Source organism: Corythoichthys intestinalis, chromosome 8, assembly GCF_030265065.1.
Source record: "Corythoichthys intestinalis isolate RoL2023-P3 chromosome 8, ASM3026506v1, whole genome shotgun sequence".
Classification (NCBI taxonomy): domain Eukaryota; kingdom Metazoa; phylum Chordata; class Actinopteri; order Syngnathiformes; family Syngnathidae; genus Corythoichthys; species Corythoichthys intestinalis.
In genome coordinates, this window is record NC_080402.1 from 41,895,171 (window position 1) to 41,910,833 (window position 15,663).

Here is a 15,663-nt window from a genome sequence, read left to right on the forward strand (position 1 = left end):
TGTGATGTCGCTCCTGCTTTGTGAAAAACTGTACATGAGGGCTATCCCAGAGGCAGTTGGAAATTCGACAGCAGTTCGTGAACTCACCTTTGCCCTAGGTCCTGGTGAATACACAGAGCTTGAGCTTTGTGTCCTTTTAAAGAACATATCCAGACGTGTGGCAGTTGTTCACTAGCAGTAATAATACGGTTGTATTGTACATTTGCACAATCATTAAAGGTCCCTTTTGACTTTTTGTTTCAGAGCACATAAGAGGCTTGTGTGCATACCTGTGACTGTTCATTCAGAGCCACTACTAATCATACATTCGCACAACTTACATGTGACTAGCATTCCTCCTCTTTTAGTCCCCGTAAGACTTTGATTTGAAGAGAAAAAATGAAAAACAAAGGTAGCATTAACACTGGAAATGTTTACTAACCCTCAGAGTTATCCCTTTCAATATAAAATATACCAATGACTCATATTTGTAATCTCTAGTTTTCCCTATCATTTATAGACAAATTTCCTGAGCGAAATATGGGCGGCGCCAACTTGGAATATTTTTGCTTCGAACATCCGGTTTAGAAAAAAACCTCATGACTTGCAGTTGAAATTAGCAGTGTGTTGACGAAGTTAAAACTGCAATATCAAGCCAGAGGAACCCACGGAATCTCCAAAAATTGATTCAGCACGACATAGATGAGACGTAGATGAGATTGTATGATTGTTCTTATCACTTTGTTGATATTTGTGATAGATGTTGATAGATTTGTGGACAAAATTATGACAACCCATCAGCCTGTGTTGACGTGAGGTATAGATTGATACGCCGGTCACTTGAGTGACCAAAATGATGTGAAATTACTAGTGCTGTCAAATTTATCGCGTTAACGGGCGGTAATTAATTTTTTAAATTAATCACATTAAAATGTTTGACGCATTTAACGCGTGCGCGAAATGACCCACTCATGCTCTGCCTCAAACAGATTACGATGACGCTGTTTTTTGCACATTGAGAGCTAAGAGGCAGAGAAAGGCGAGTGGACACAGGCGTTCATTGGACCGCGCCGTTTATTAGCATAAGCTTCAGCACCTCCTTCACAACAAACATAAGTATAATTTAGTGAAAGCACAACAAAAATAAGATTCCTAGCGCTTAAAAAAAAGTTAATTACTCAGACTTTGGTCAGACTCGATTCAAACATTTTGCTTAGCTCAACAAATACACTGGATGGCAATATTTAGTCACAATATACAAACTATTAGAGGTGTCGTACGTTGTGAAGCCAGCACTCAAATGACCATGTGCAATGTATGGACTAGTAAACAGGGAAGTACGGCGTCAGTTGAGGGACAAAACACACTCATTGGGTTGATTTCTAAGTAATTTAAAACTCGCCGTTGACACCTTGTGGTGTATTTCAATCACTACGTCAACAATAGCGAGCTAATAGTTTATTTTTTGATTGAAAATTTTACTAATTTAGTTAAAACTAAAACATTAAGAGGGGTTTTAATACAAAATTACTATAACTTGTACTAACATTTATATTTTAAGAACTTCAAGTCTTTCTATCCGTGGATCCCTTTAACAGAAAGAATGTTAATAATGTTAATGCGATCTTGTGGATTTATTGTTATATTAAACAAATACAGTTTTATGTAAAGTATTTTGAATGTATATATCCGTCTTGTGTCTTATCTTTCCATTCCAACAATAATTTACAGAAAAATATGGCATATTTTAGAGATGGTTTGAATTGCGATTAATTACGATTAATTCATTTTTAAGCTGTGATTAACTCGATTAAAAATTTTAATCGTTTGACACCCCTAGATATTACAAATATTAGATATATATAATATTAGATTTGCTGAATACAGAAAGGCTGACACGGATTTTGTTGTTACAAATACAAATACCACAATGTAAGTACATATAAACAAAATACATTGTCATTCTTTTTTATTGCAGATATTGATCGCAATAAAAGATTTGGACACGTGATTCCATTTCATGTTTTTATTTAAAACGATTGCTTTATGTGCAAAACAGGTCAGTTAATCACAGTTTATCAAATGATTGGAAAAATAGCATACGAGAATGTGATATCAGACAGCAGAGCTCCGGAGCCTCGTCAAACTTTCACCCGACATTACGGGCTCCAGACAGGCTTTCTCCCGCTGTCATCGATAATTCCAGCTCCAATAGCGTATCTTAAAGTTGCTGCAGTTAAAAAGCTCGTCGTTGGATCTCAGGATCGAGTTGACGGTCCGCCTTCAGCCCCATCCTCTCGGCCACCCCCGGGTAGAACGCATATAGTCTCGATATATGTTAATCAACGTACAGTAAGTGTTGCTGTGAGGCACATCAATTTACCTTCTCTTTCTTAACAGCGTTTTCCACCTGTAAACAAACAAACAAAAAAGTTGTAACACTTGCGTTTATGCGTTGACATAATTGTCCCATGTACACGTACTGATTAGCAACAGGCTAGCAGAAGATACAGTAGTTGTTGTAAATGATATTAAATACTGGTGCACGATAATTATTGGCCTGATAATAGGAATTATGACGTCATCCCGATAAATCCAATTACATTATTAATAGGACCGATAATATGTATTGTGATGGCTTCACAGTTTACAGTGTCTTTACACACTAGTATAGGAAAGTAGTTGACCATTTGCGGGGCATTGCTCCCACCTGCTGGTCAGAATAATTCGTTGCATCTATTTTTTGTCACAGTAGTTTTGTTCACATTACGAGCTCATTCACATACACATTGCGGTGTCTAGCGGTCGCATTGACAATCTTGAATGCTTTCTGTTACGTTTCTGCCTCGGAAATATGTCTGTAAGTATTTTATGTTTACTATAACATGGATGTGCACCATATGTTTACTTCTGTGGTGAAGGGTCATATGTACAGAACTCAATAAGTTGTTGTGTTATAGAAGCCAGCCAATGCTTTAGTAGCTCAAGCTAGTGTACTATGCGATACATATAATAGTTGTGTATATAAGTGTATTGTGCAGTTTGTTGTATATTGAGTATTGAATATGTGTATTTTTCTGTTGTACTTTCACATTATTAAGACGAGTGTCTTCCCATAAAAGCAAGAAAAGACCAAGCCTTGTGGTTTATGGAAGTGCATTCATTTTTAGCTGGCTGTCGGGCAGTGCAGAAGTGAAACGCACTGTTTTGTTCATGCAATTATGAAAAATCTGGTGAGATCAAAGGCAAATCTATGTTGAATCTACCACGTTTTTTGTTGTTGTTGTTTTTTTTAAACCTCCAGGTGTTCAAAAACTCAGGTTATACATTTAAAAAATATATATTTATTATTGGTTATCGATATCGGCTTTGAGGAGCAGGCAGTTATCGATATCAGTATCGGTTTCAAAAAATGGATATCGTGCACCCCTAATATTAAAGATCATCATAATTACAATCATTAACGTACTAACAATATCAAAGGCAATAAGTCGTTTCATGCACAAGATTTTAGCTTTAATATTTTTTGAGCACCGGACACATGAAAATGCAGGGATAGGAAGAACGTACCTTCCAAAACACAGCGGCAACATAGATACAAAAACACCCGGTCTTTGCTTGATTCCACATCTGCCTTCATGAACATATTGTCCTCCCCTGTCGTGATGATGGCTGATGGATGTGGTATTTCCAAATTGTCTTTTTTAAGGGATTTTGATGAATAATGTTACTCAAGCTAAACTGTTGTTTTTGATGGAAAAATTCTAAAACGGAAGTTGTTTGCAGACATAAGGAAGTAAAGCGGAAGTACCTCGGAAACTTGTCTCTAAGGGTTACCCTAACCCTAACCCTAAACCCTGTTTTCAACAGATGTTTAATAAAAAAAAAATTTTTTTAAACAATTTTAAAAAAACACACAAATTGGGTGCTCATTACCCTGAGCTGAACATAATTCTATATTTTTTGTTTTTCAATTATCTGTGGGCTGTCCTACGACGGAATAGCAGCTGCGGACTAAGTGTGTTTGTGTATCAGACCCCAGTGTCATACAAGACTTCGCATCTTGCTCAGAGATTAACTCCAGGTAATTAATCTGAGCTCGTTAGCCATATGGCAGGCACGTCCAGGCCAGGACGCAGCCAACTCTTGTGTATTCACTAATATGCATGGGCTGGCCGAATGCATTTCTTAATGAACTTCACAATATGTTTATGCCTGGTGAGGTTGTCTGCAGTGTCGACAGTACTGGCACACAATGGCCCCGCTGGTGCAAGGTGTTTAAAAGAGCTTGCTGGGTGGGTGTGGTTAAATTGATGTTGTGCTACCTTGCCATTCCTGAGAAGCGAAAGACAGCATTCAGAAGGAGGGAAAAGGACACTACAAATCCGTTCCTTCCTTAGAGCAACGGATGACGCGATGGATAGGGGAGGAGAAAGACAGGTGTGGGCAGAGAGATAAGTTCTTTTACATCAGACACACAGAAGATTGGGTGAACCAAACGGAAAAGTGGAAAGAGAAAGAAAGAAAAGGGACAGGTGAAATATTTTCCCCTGTGGCAGAGGAAATGAGGAAAAGTCAGAGCTACCGGTCGGCTCTGTATGTGAGAAATGGACTAAACCACTCCCAGAAGGGAGGGTGGAATTCTCTTCCTTTCCCTGAATGTGCACACCAGTGATGGATAATATCAATGTTTACCCTGTTTGCTATTTCCTCACTTCTCAGTATTATGTGTGTATGTGTTGGTGTGAACATTGGAATGCCAGGCAATTCTTGGTTGGCCTTTCCAATACATTCAGCAAGTAAAAAAAGCATTCCCTCTGGCAATCAATCCTTGCCCCAAGCTTACTCCCCCCATCTTGAGTCCAACTATTAATTCTTTGCCCCACAGCTTCCCGCTTAGAGCACGAGATTAAAAAGCCACATTGCCAGCAAAGTCCGAAAGAAGAAGTAGAGGAGGAAGAGTAGAAAGAGCACAATGTGGAGATTGTTCATCCAGAGAAGCCTGGCTTTATATGTTTATTTAATGTTGTTGTTTTTTTATACTTCCCACGTGGCAGATATCATAAAACAGGTCGAATAATTTGCAATCAGTCCTGATGTTGTTGGTCCTGTTTCAAACAAAATTAATATATTTTCAAACCAGGAATAATCTTTGCACTCTCACACATGAAAAAAAACAGTTCCTCATGGTGGATCAACGTACTGTATTTTCTAATGCTGATCCTGTTGTGGGTCACGGATGAGATAAAGCCTATTTCTGTTGACATTGGCAATGGACAGTCAATCGCATGGCACACAAACAAACATCCATTCACATTCACATTTACCTACAAGTCATCACAATTTCCAGTACCACAGAAACAAGAACATGCAGAAAAGCCAGAACAAGAAGCAATTCAGTGCTAATCATGCTCAGGAACATCAGACCTGTTCAATTATAATAATAACGATATTTTCGATTTAAAGTAATGTAGTCCACTTGAGTCTAAATGTAATTGATCAATAATATTTTTTAATAGAATGAATATGTAAACTCTCTTAATGAAAACAAATCAATCCAACTCCATCCAACATCTTCGCATTATATACCGTAATGTTCGGACTACAAGTCACACCTGAGTATAAGTCGCACCAGCCATAAAATGCCCAACAAAGAGAAAAAAAACATATACAAGTCGCACCGAAGTATAAGTCGCATTTTGGGGGGAAATTTACTTGATAAAATCCAACACATAGAACAGACATGTCATCTTGAAAGGCAATTTAATATAAAAATACAATAGAGAACAATATGCTGAATAAGTGTACAGTGCACAGTGCATGAACAACGAAATGAGAATATACTGTCCTCACCAGGACACAACGGCTCGGTCCTGGCTATTCAGTGGGCTAAACTCCCAAATGACAATGCTGGATGTCCGTATAATTTGCTGAATCAATTTCGTCCTCGATACCAAACAGGTTCGCATTGACGTAAATAAATGATAATTAGGTGCTTTTAAAGCAATGACATGACACAAACTATTAGCTTGCGTTCGCTAGCATTAGCCCATCGTTCAAACAACCACACAACTGGCTCTAAGTGTCTGATCGCGGGTGGAAAACACGCAACAACAACAGAAAAGATGATACACACAGGCGTTGCCTCTGTAGAGATTTTTTACAAGCATAAACAAAGAACGTAGGTTCGCAGCAGTGTTTCCCTCTCCTAACTCGCCCACTCAGTCAGAGCTACGTAGCTGTCGGTCTTCTTCTGGCGTGTGAGCGCTCTTCTTCGCGTAAACAAGTGCAAGCGCGCCCCCACGTGAGCATGAAAGCACCACAAACTAAAAGCATGCATTTCAATATAAAAAAGTCAATAATTCAATTGAACACACATTGCCAAAGGCAGAACACGAACGTGGCCATAGCTGATAAGTTATTAAGATAACAGTAGCATAAAGAATATACTAACAAGTTTACCAGACCATCAGTGTCACTCCAAAACACCCAAATAACATGTGAAATGATATCATAATGTGTTAATAATTTCACACATAAGTCGCTCCTGAGTATAAGTCGCACCCCCAGCCAAACTACGAAAAAAACTGTGACTTATAGTCCGAAAATACGGTACATTACATATGTACAATGTGATTCAAAATTAGTCGCATTGGGGCAAAATGTGTGCACTCCCATCATCAATGCTCTTGGATTTTCTCCGCAAACATTTAGTTCTGAACAATGCTTGGATCAGCCCCTCAAGGTATTCTCTTCTCACTTATGGATTTTTTTATACGCTGATGGGTAGCATAAGCAGATGTTACATGAGGGATTACAAGCTTTTGTCATTCAGACAACATGATCTTTTAAACTGGAATGGTGAAGAATGTAAACGCATACACAAGAGAGGGAGTTGGGGGGGCTGAAAAACAGCAGTTGTGACAGGACGAAGAGAGACAGAGCTGAAATAATACTGCATAGTGAAAAAGAGGTATGAGGTGTGAAAAGTGGTTGAGAAATGGGAAACGGAGCAGAAAGGATGCATTCTGATTGTGTGAAGAAAGGACTGGAGCAAGTGAGGAAGAACTGAAAAGGGGTGAGAGGAAAGGTAGAAGCTTAAAGGTGTATGGGATTGTGAAATGTCTGCTGAAAAAGCAGCTTAAAGGAGCTTTTTTACATTCATTATTACTTCGACAAGGAAAGTTATTTTAACAACCCTTTTGTGACAGGTTGCCTTCAGGCAAAAAAAAAAAAAAACATTTGTGCAGAAGAAATGGACCTAGGATTTTTTTATTTTTATTAACTGATGCATCGATTGGAACATACTTACTGTGCATATTTGGTGTTGTGAAACTTTTAAACAGTATTTATGTCTTGATATGATTGATCAGAAATTGGGCCCTATTGCATAATTTTCAGAGAATCAGAATCAGGTTAAAAAAAACATTAAGCCATCCCCGATCAAAAAATAAATAAAAACAGTGAAATGCTGATGGTTTTCAAGCTTTTAAATACATTTCAGTTAAGGTTAATTTTAAAACTGAAGACACAACAAAGACAAACTATGTATTAAAGGGATCCACAGATAGAAATACTTAAAGTTCTTAAAAGAAAACGTTATTATGAGTTGAAATAATTTGATATTGCAACCCCTCTTGATGTTTTAGTTTTTATACACTAGTAGGTCGCCATTGTTGTTGACATCACAGGGCCGTGACATCAAATGGTTATGCTGCCTGGCTTTCAGACTATGACGCTAGTGACATAAACTTGTCATCTGTTCAACACTTTCAATATGAACCCGAGAGGAACATTAATGAGTATTAAAGCAGTGTCGATATTTCACAAAACGAGCAGCAAAAGCAAGATGAACAGGAAAGACGGGATGAGACGAGACGAGAGTAGGAAAAAAAAACGGTGTTCTGCAAAAATGTGCTACACTGGCGAAACGTGCTTCAAGAGGCACCCAAAGTACTACCGTGCGCATTTAGCTTGTTTTGTTTAGATCAGAGATCACGGAACCGCGGACCTCGGTCCGGTTCCAGACCCCCAAGCCATCTGGACCGGATCTCAAGCTGTCCGGACTAATACACGTTGCAACAACAAAAATCTTTTTTTTCTGCGGGCTTGCAGAGCGGAGGTGGGCAACAAACAAAAACCTTAGAGCTGACGCGGGTGAGCCAGCCAATGGGAGTGAAACATTTGAAAGTTATTTTTAGGACAGCATGTCTCACACTCGCTTTCCAGACTCCGCGGAGTGACAGCCAAAAACTGAGCCGAATGAAGTTGGAGGAAGAGGCGAAAAGGTACGGCAAATGGCGTGCTCAAAAATACGCAAGATTGATGCAGAAAACAGAGTGTTTAAGAAGGAGTAGACCAACACATTTTTTGTTCATTTTACCTGGCGACCGCTATGTTCAGAGACGGTGTTCTGCCAAAATCTGCTACATCGGCGAAACGTCCTACATTAGTCGAATTTGACACCCAAAGTGCTACCGTGCGCGCTAAACTTGTTTTGTCTGGATGCATACAGGCAGAGCGTACTAAAAATGCCTTAAGAAAATACTTAAATGCACTTATACCAAATAAGGACGGTTTAAATACGCTACGTGACTAATGTGGTCAACTGCTTCAAAGCTAACACAAAAAACCACAATGGTTAAAAGTATGAGAGGGTAATACATGCCAAAAGTATTTTTCAGGCAATGAAAAGGTTCTAAAATGAACCCTGCCATCTGTTCTCAAAAAATAGCAATATGATTGCTTTATTATTTATTACTAATTAATTAATTACTAATTAATTACTAATTAACTAATTAATTATTTATTACTTACTATGAATGTATTTTTATATTTTATTAACATTTTTGAATCTTGTAATTATCAGCATGGCCATGTAAAGATACGTTTCTATTTTTGGGAAAAGAGAAGCATTAAAATTATTTCCGGACCCAAGATTGCTGTAATTTTTAAATTTCGGACCCAGAGTATTTTTAATTCATGAGCCCTGGTTTAGATGCATACAGACACAACATACTTAATATGCCTTAAGAAAATATTTCAACATAGTAACATCTAATAAGGGTGGTTTAAATATGCCATGTGACTAATGTGGTCAACAGATCAACAATCTGCTTTAAAGCTACCACAAGAAAACACAATGCTCAAAAGTCTGAGAGGGAAACACATGCAAAAAGTATTTTGAGGCAATGAAAATGTAATAAAATACTCAATAAAAACACAAATAGTACTTGTCGCTTTTAACTGATGAGCGGATGTGTTGGACGTCTCGCCGAATAGAAGGAATTGCAGTATCCCAGTAGTTTTCATCGAGTGACAGTGACAATCTACGGCATTACCCCAAGCGTCCATTGCTCGCTTAAAACATGGCGCCCTCCGTAGGTCAAAACATGTACTAAATCTTATCGATTTTTAAATTATTGGAAATATTTAATGTGTTTCTAATAACATGTTTTAGTAAAAGAGAACAATTGTGGCTTATTAGAGCCTAAAAGTCTTAAAGTCCGAGGTTCCCTTGAAAATACAAAACACACTTCACTTTTTTCGTTCCCAAAAACCTATGATTTAATGCGAGTATACCATTAAGATTAAAAACGTTAACAAAAATTGGCATCACATCATGGTATTTGACTCCCTAAACAATGAATAGTTACACATAGACGTCTCGGGAACATTCATGACAAGAAATGTAATAACACTCAAGTTAACAAATCATATCAACAATGCTTGACTTCTTCACCTCTTCTTCTCAAGTGCCATACTGCCTCCCTGTGCGCACACAATCATGGCAGCGCAATCGTTTTTTTGACGATGTTTGTTTGTTTATTTTTTTCATTTTCTGATATTTCAAAGGTCATCAGGGCGAATGCACCAGGGTGGCATGGGAGGAAAACTGTCACCTAAAACACAGGCTTTCCATTACAGTTGCCACCCAGTCGACAGCGATGATTCAAAAATAAAAACAAAAAACTCCAAACAATTTGACATTTAATGCCAACAATTAAGTAGTGGTGTCAGTGAGGATCCTTATAATAATAATATAAAAAAATGTTTATGAAGCCAATTTTCTCTATACCAATTTGTAAATAGCACTCCGGGCTTTTTTGTAGTGTCAACATACAATTTCTTGGCAAATTGATTTTATATGTGTACACATCAGCCATATGTTGACGCTAGTTGTGCTGCAATCGTTGTGAATCAATATATCGGTTAACAAATCGATATATTGAGTGCTTATTATATATAGATGGATATAAATATAATTTCGTATTAAATGGATTGAAGGCCTTTCAATGGAATAGTCGCAGAATATCGTATCATTGTCCAAAGAATCGATGATGTATTACAACATAAAGAAATATTTGCCACTTTCCCAAAAAAAAAAATTCTAGATCTGCCCCAAAGGTCTTAAAATAATAATATATTCCAAAGTTTCAGACAGTTCACCAAGTAGAACAATAATGGCTGTTTTACAGTAAAAAAAATCTAACATTTTATGTAGTAAGTTAGCAAATGATGCAGCTGTGATTTGCCTGTGAGCAAAATCACAAAAAAGGGGGGTGGAGGAGGGGGAGGTTGCAGAGGAATCGTGATGGCACTCTGAATCAGCAAATACTCTTAACGAGGTGACTCAGAATCAAATCGAGTTCAAAAACCGTGAACAGGACATCCCTACTTTAAATTCCTTGGCTTGTTGTTGCAGTTTTTGTTTGAGTGTGGAAATATGTCACCTGTGTAATTGTGCTCATAAAGCCACTTGCGCAGAGGATAGACAATGACAATCATAGACAATGTGTCTGGCTTTAGGAGTAGAAAGGCATTTTAAACTGAGCTACTATCTTAAATAGCGGCTAATTCGCCTCTCTTGTGTTTCACCACTTCAGTTTCCATTCTGTCTTACATAGCTGCGTTCTCCCCCACCTCTTTTGGCGCCTTTTTCCTGTCTTGTAAATGCTGAAGCACACCAGGGAGCCTTGTTGTTGTGAGCTCTATCTTTCCCCAGCTGCTGTTTGCTGTTCCGCCTCTCTTGTTCCCTACCTCTCCCCCCAATTCTCTCCATGTCTAGCAAGGTGTGCTACAGTGGCGTGGCAGCAAGGCAGCTTTCTTTATTTTCCATTTGATGCACGGCAACACATTATGCTGCATCAGTCCAGCGTTTCCTGGGAGCCGAACTCAACCCTCGTGTCAGTGCTCCTTCGCTTCGTGATCCCCACTTTCGCTCATTACCCTCTTATGCACTTTCCGCTGCCCGCCTCCTCTTTCAGCTTGTTCAGTTGGATAGATAAATTGTTTGTTCCTTCTCTCACACACAAATTCACATGCCACACAGCCTTTCTTGCAGCATGTCACACTACTGTTTCTCCTTATTTTGTGGTTCCAAGTGAAAGGAACTGCACACATGCATGCACACACACGCATTCTCAAGCATTAACACCCACACAAACTCACAGTCATACTCTGGGCCTTTTATCCCCTTGGGGTAATCTGTTTACGGTGAGCTGGGGCCATTTGAGAGAGAATTTAATTGAAACCAGGCTAATCTGATGATGGCACGAAGCGACAGAGCCCTTACAACTCAACATCACCTCTAGTGAAGTTGCACCTTGTAGTCTTCCCGCTCGATACCTCAATACTTAATTTCATGCCACACAATTCAGTGCGTTTTTGCCCACTCAAGCATGCCACATTAATTGTTAGAGCAAAATATGATATGCAACATGCTCAGTTGCTTGTGATCTTGTTTTATTTTTCTTCAGAGTGTTGCTCTGCGTTCATTATCTCTAACTATTTAACAAACATTAGTTTCTTTTACCTCTCTTCTCTGCAGGACGGATACTATTCCCATCGTCCGAAGGAGAAAAGTAAAGTGGACAGCAACAATGAGAACTCTGTGCCAAAAGACTTTGATAACATAGACAATAGTAACTTTGGTGCACGCTCTCAACCGCATCGGCAAACCGCCGGAGGCACCGGGAGGAGGCAGCAGCGAGAGCATCTGCAGGAGAAGGCTCCCGGCCAGCAACACTCCCCCAACCTGCTTCGCGGCTCTAACGAAGTGCTACCTTTAAACCAGCAATCACTGGCAGTCGCTAATAACACACGCCCTGGTGGTCAAGGCGCGGTCGCAGGAGGGCCTCGGCATCGTGCCTCACACCAGTCCCAACACAGGCACCAGCACCCCCACAAAAGGCAGGCGACTGCAGCGCCCCTGGAGGTGACCTACGACCAACCACCCAAGTGTGAAATCAGTGGGAAGGAAGCCATCTCAGCTCTGTCCAGAGCCAAGAGCAAGGACTGCAGGCAGCAGATCGCAGAAGTCTACTGCAGACACAAGGAGGGACAGCTAATGCCTGAAAAGGTCAACCGCTACTGTCCCTTAGAGGGTGAGTTCATGAGAAAAATTCACATTTTATTCATAAATAGCAAATTCATAATATCATTCAATATCAATATCATGTTATAATATCATTGAATTAAAAAAAATAAATAAAAAACAATTGTCATTCCTAAAAGCTTAGAATTTGTTTACTATTAATGATTGGTATTGTAGAAAATAGGGCTGTTTTTTTTTTTTTTTCCATTTTCCCCACCTATTTTTATTTATTTAAATTGTCCATGTAACGGGGGTTCTTTCCTTTTTCCAACTTGAACACAGACAAGCCTGAGCACTAGTTTTTCCCACCTTCACTCTGATTGTGGATCCTGCCAACAAAATCTGGACTAACAAAAATAGGTGACAAACTGAGAAAAATATAAATAACATTTTGTAATGTTTCCCAGCAGTACCAGCTGTCAGAACAGCTTCGCTGGACCTTGGCATAGAGTGTTTTGTAAGTCTGCTGGAGGCATGAACATCATTTGCTCCAAAATCCATCTGCTGTTTTGATGATGGTGGACTGTGCTTTCTTAAATCCCAAATCAACATGCTCCCTCTGGACTGTAGCAGGGTTTCCCCTACAAAAAAAAAAGATTGTGGTGCACCGCCACAGAAAAAAAAAAAAATATATATATATATATATATATTTTTTAAAGGTCGTTTTAAACTAGCGTAAGCCTAGTGTGAAGTGTTCAGCAGAGTAGGAAGAATTGGAGAATGAGTGACATAGCGATAGATGGTGGTCGCATGTCGCGGCAGCCCGCTGTTATTTTGTTATTGTTTTTCTTTATAATTGTTGCCACAATAAAGTGGGTAGGCCAATACCGACTCTCCTTCTTCCCCCCATCCGGGGCATTACAGTATTTTGGATTGGACTTTTCGGCGAAAGTGAACGGTGGATGGCTGTCTTGGACGGAACTGTAAGTTTGAATGAATTTGCGCCGAGAAGCAGGGTCAGAGCGCTGCCGTGCTAACGTCAACAATGCATCCAATAGCAGAGGGGCAGGCGTACTTATATATGTGCTGTCAGGCTGTTTTGGCGGACAGATATACGCTATCACACTTGACGGAAACTTGATAAGTGCGCTTGTTTTCAAGTTGCACGAGCTCTGGGACACTCGAAAAATGACTCTTATACCTCTTCTTGCTAAGCTAAATGGTACCTACAGTAGATGTGCATTTGTGTGGAAATGTAGTTCACGAGCAACAACAAAAAAAAAAAAACTATTCACCTTCTCACCGAAACTAGTAAAACTCTTCACACGGCTATTAGAATTTCCCCCTACTCCTTGAAATGGGTCTGTTAACAGAAGGACCATTATTGTTGTTGGAATACCGATGCAGGCAAATCATATGTTCTGCTACTATTGGATCTCAGCGCCGCATTCGACACGGCTGATCACAACATACTACTCAGCAGATTGGAACAGTGGGTAGGGCTTACTGACACTATTTTTCAGTGGTTCACATCCTATTTACATGATAGGGATTTCTTTGTTGTGTCAATCGGAAACCATCAGTCAGAACAAACCAAATTCACGTGTGGAGTCCCTCAAGGGTCAATTCTTGGACCACTCTTATTTAACATCTATATGTTTCCCTTAGCTCAGATTATGGAACAGTATGACATCTCCTATCACACCTATGCAGATGACACAAAACTGTACATTTCTGTGCCCCCACATGATTATAATCCCTTAGTCTCCCTGAGAAATGAAATCGCTACACTGGCTTCCAGTGAGTCAAAGGATAGACTATAAAATACTACTGCTCGTCTACAAAACACTTAATGGCCTTGGACCAAAATACATGCTTGATTTGTTAGATTCCTATGAGACATCTAGACCCCTAAGGTCATCTGGAACTGGTCTCCTGCATGTTACAAGAACAAGAACCAAGCAGGGTGAGGCAGCATTTAGTTATTATGCTCCTCACCTCTGGAACAAGTTACCTGAGCGTCTGAAGTATGCTCAAACTGTTCGCTCCTTTAAATCAGGGCTAAAAACGCTTTTGTTTAGCACTGCATATCTATAACTGTCTATATATCTCAATCTACTTGCTTTCTATTCCTGTTGTGCTTATCTCCATTGCTGATTTCAATTATTTTTTAGTAGATTTTGTTTTATTTTTATTTATTTATTTTTATTCTATTTGTGATTAAATGTGATTTTTATGTATAATTTTATTTCCTATTTTGATTGTCCTGGTTTTTATGTTTTATTGATTTAAATGTGATCTTTATGATCTTCATGTGATGTAAAGCATTTTGAATTGCCTTGTGTTGAATTGTGCTATATAATTGCCTTTCCTTGCCTTGTTGTGGTAATGTTGTACGTAATAGGCCCAAATAAAAGGAAAAAGAAGGCTGTAAGTCGAGATGTAAGTCGCACTATTGCTACGAAAAAAAAATATTATTACGTTGGGTAATGTAGCGGTAATCAGCTACGCATTTTACGTACATGTACTGTAGCCCAGAGCTACGACATGAGCCTGGCTAATGAAATATTTCAAATTATTATTTATTATGCTTTTTCTTGGGAAAAATTGTGAAAAAAAAATCTCATTTGTCATGATATGACGCAATTCCGCTTTGGCACGACATGGTGAGGCTGTCCGACTCCGATGCATTCCACCACCACAGCTTAAAAAAATCCTAGGGGAAACCCTGCTGGAGTATGGCAAAATCCGTCTGTGGGCAAGCCCAAGCCTGTCCACTGTTTGACTGTTGTTTTTTTGATTGTTTTTATATTCTTTATTTGTGACTTCAAATTAAACTGTTCATCCAGTATTACACCTAAAAAAATTTAGTCGGTTGCTCGTTCAATTTCGCTATTATCTATAATTATCTTTTCTTCATTTTTTGTCTTTTTATTTCCAAGTAAAATGTATTAAGTTTTTCCCGTATTTATTGATAATTTGTTTAGCTTGAACCAGTGATTCAGATATTTTAATTCAGTCATTACCTCATTCATCAGATTCTTTAAATTTTTTCCTGAGCACAGGATGTTGGTGTCATCTGCAAGGAGTAAAAAAAATTTTTTTTTTTTATGTCATACATAGGTCATTGATAAAGTGTAAAGAGTTTTGGACCCAATACAGAGCCCTGTGTTACTCCAACTGTAATGTCCAGTAATAATGATTTGTGTATAATATTAATATAATAATAATAATAATAATAATAATAATAATTATAATCATAATTTGGTTTTGTTTTTTATTACCAAAAATAGTCACTTGCCCTAAACGTTTCTTAAATGACGTATCCATAAACCATGTGTGACTTTTTTTTTATTTTTTATTTTTTA

The 15,663-nt window shown here is 38.6% G+C and overlaps 1 protein-coding gene across 1 annotated transcript in view; it reads left to right on the forward strand.

Annotated features, from left to right (window-relative positions):
* Positions 1-15,663, forward strand: part of xylt1 (xylosyltransferase I) — a 158,362-nt gene that overhangs the window by 63,167 nt on the left and 79,532 nt on the right. Inside the window, 1 exon segment of the mRNA XM_057842618.1 lies at positions 11,810-12,365. Coding sequence (XP_057698601.1) covers positions 11,810-12,365 — 556 coding nt within the window.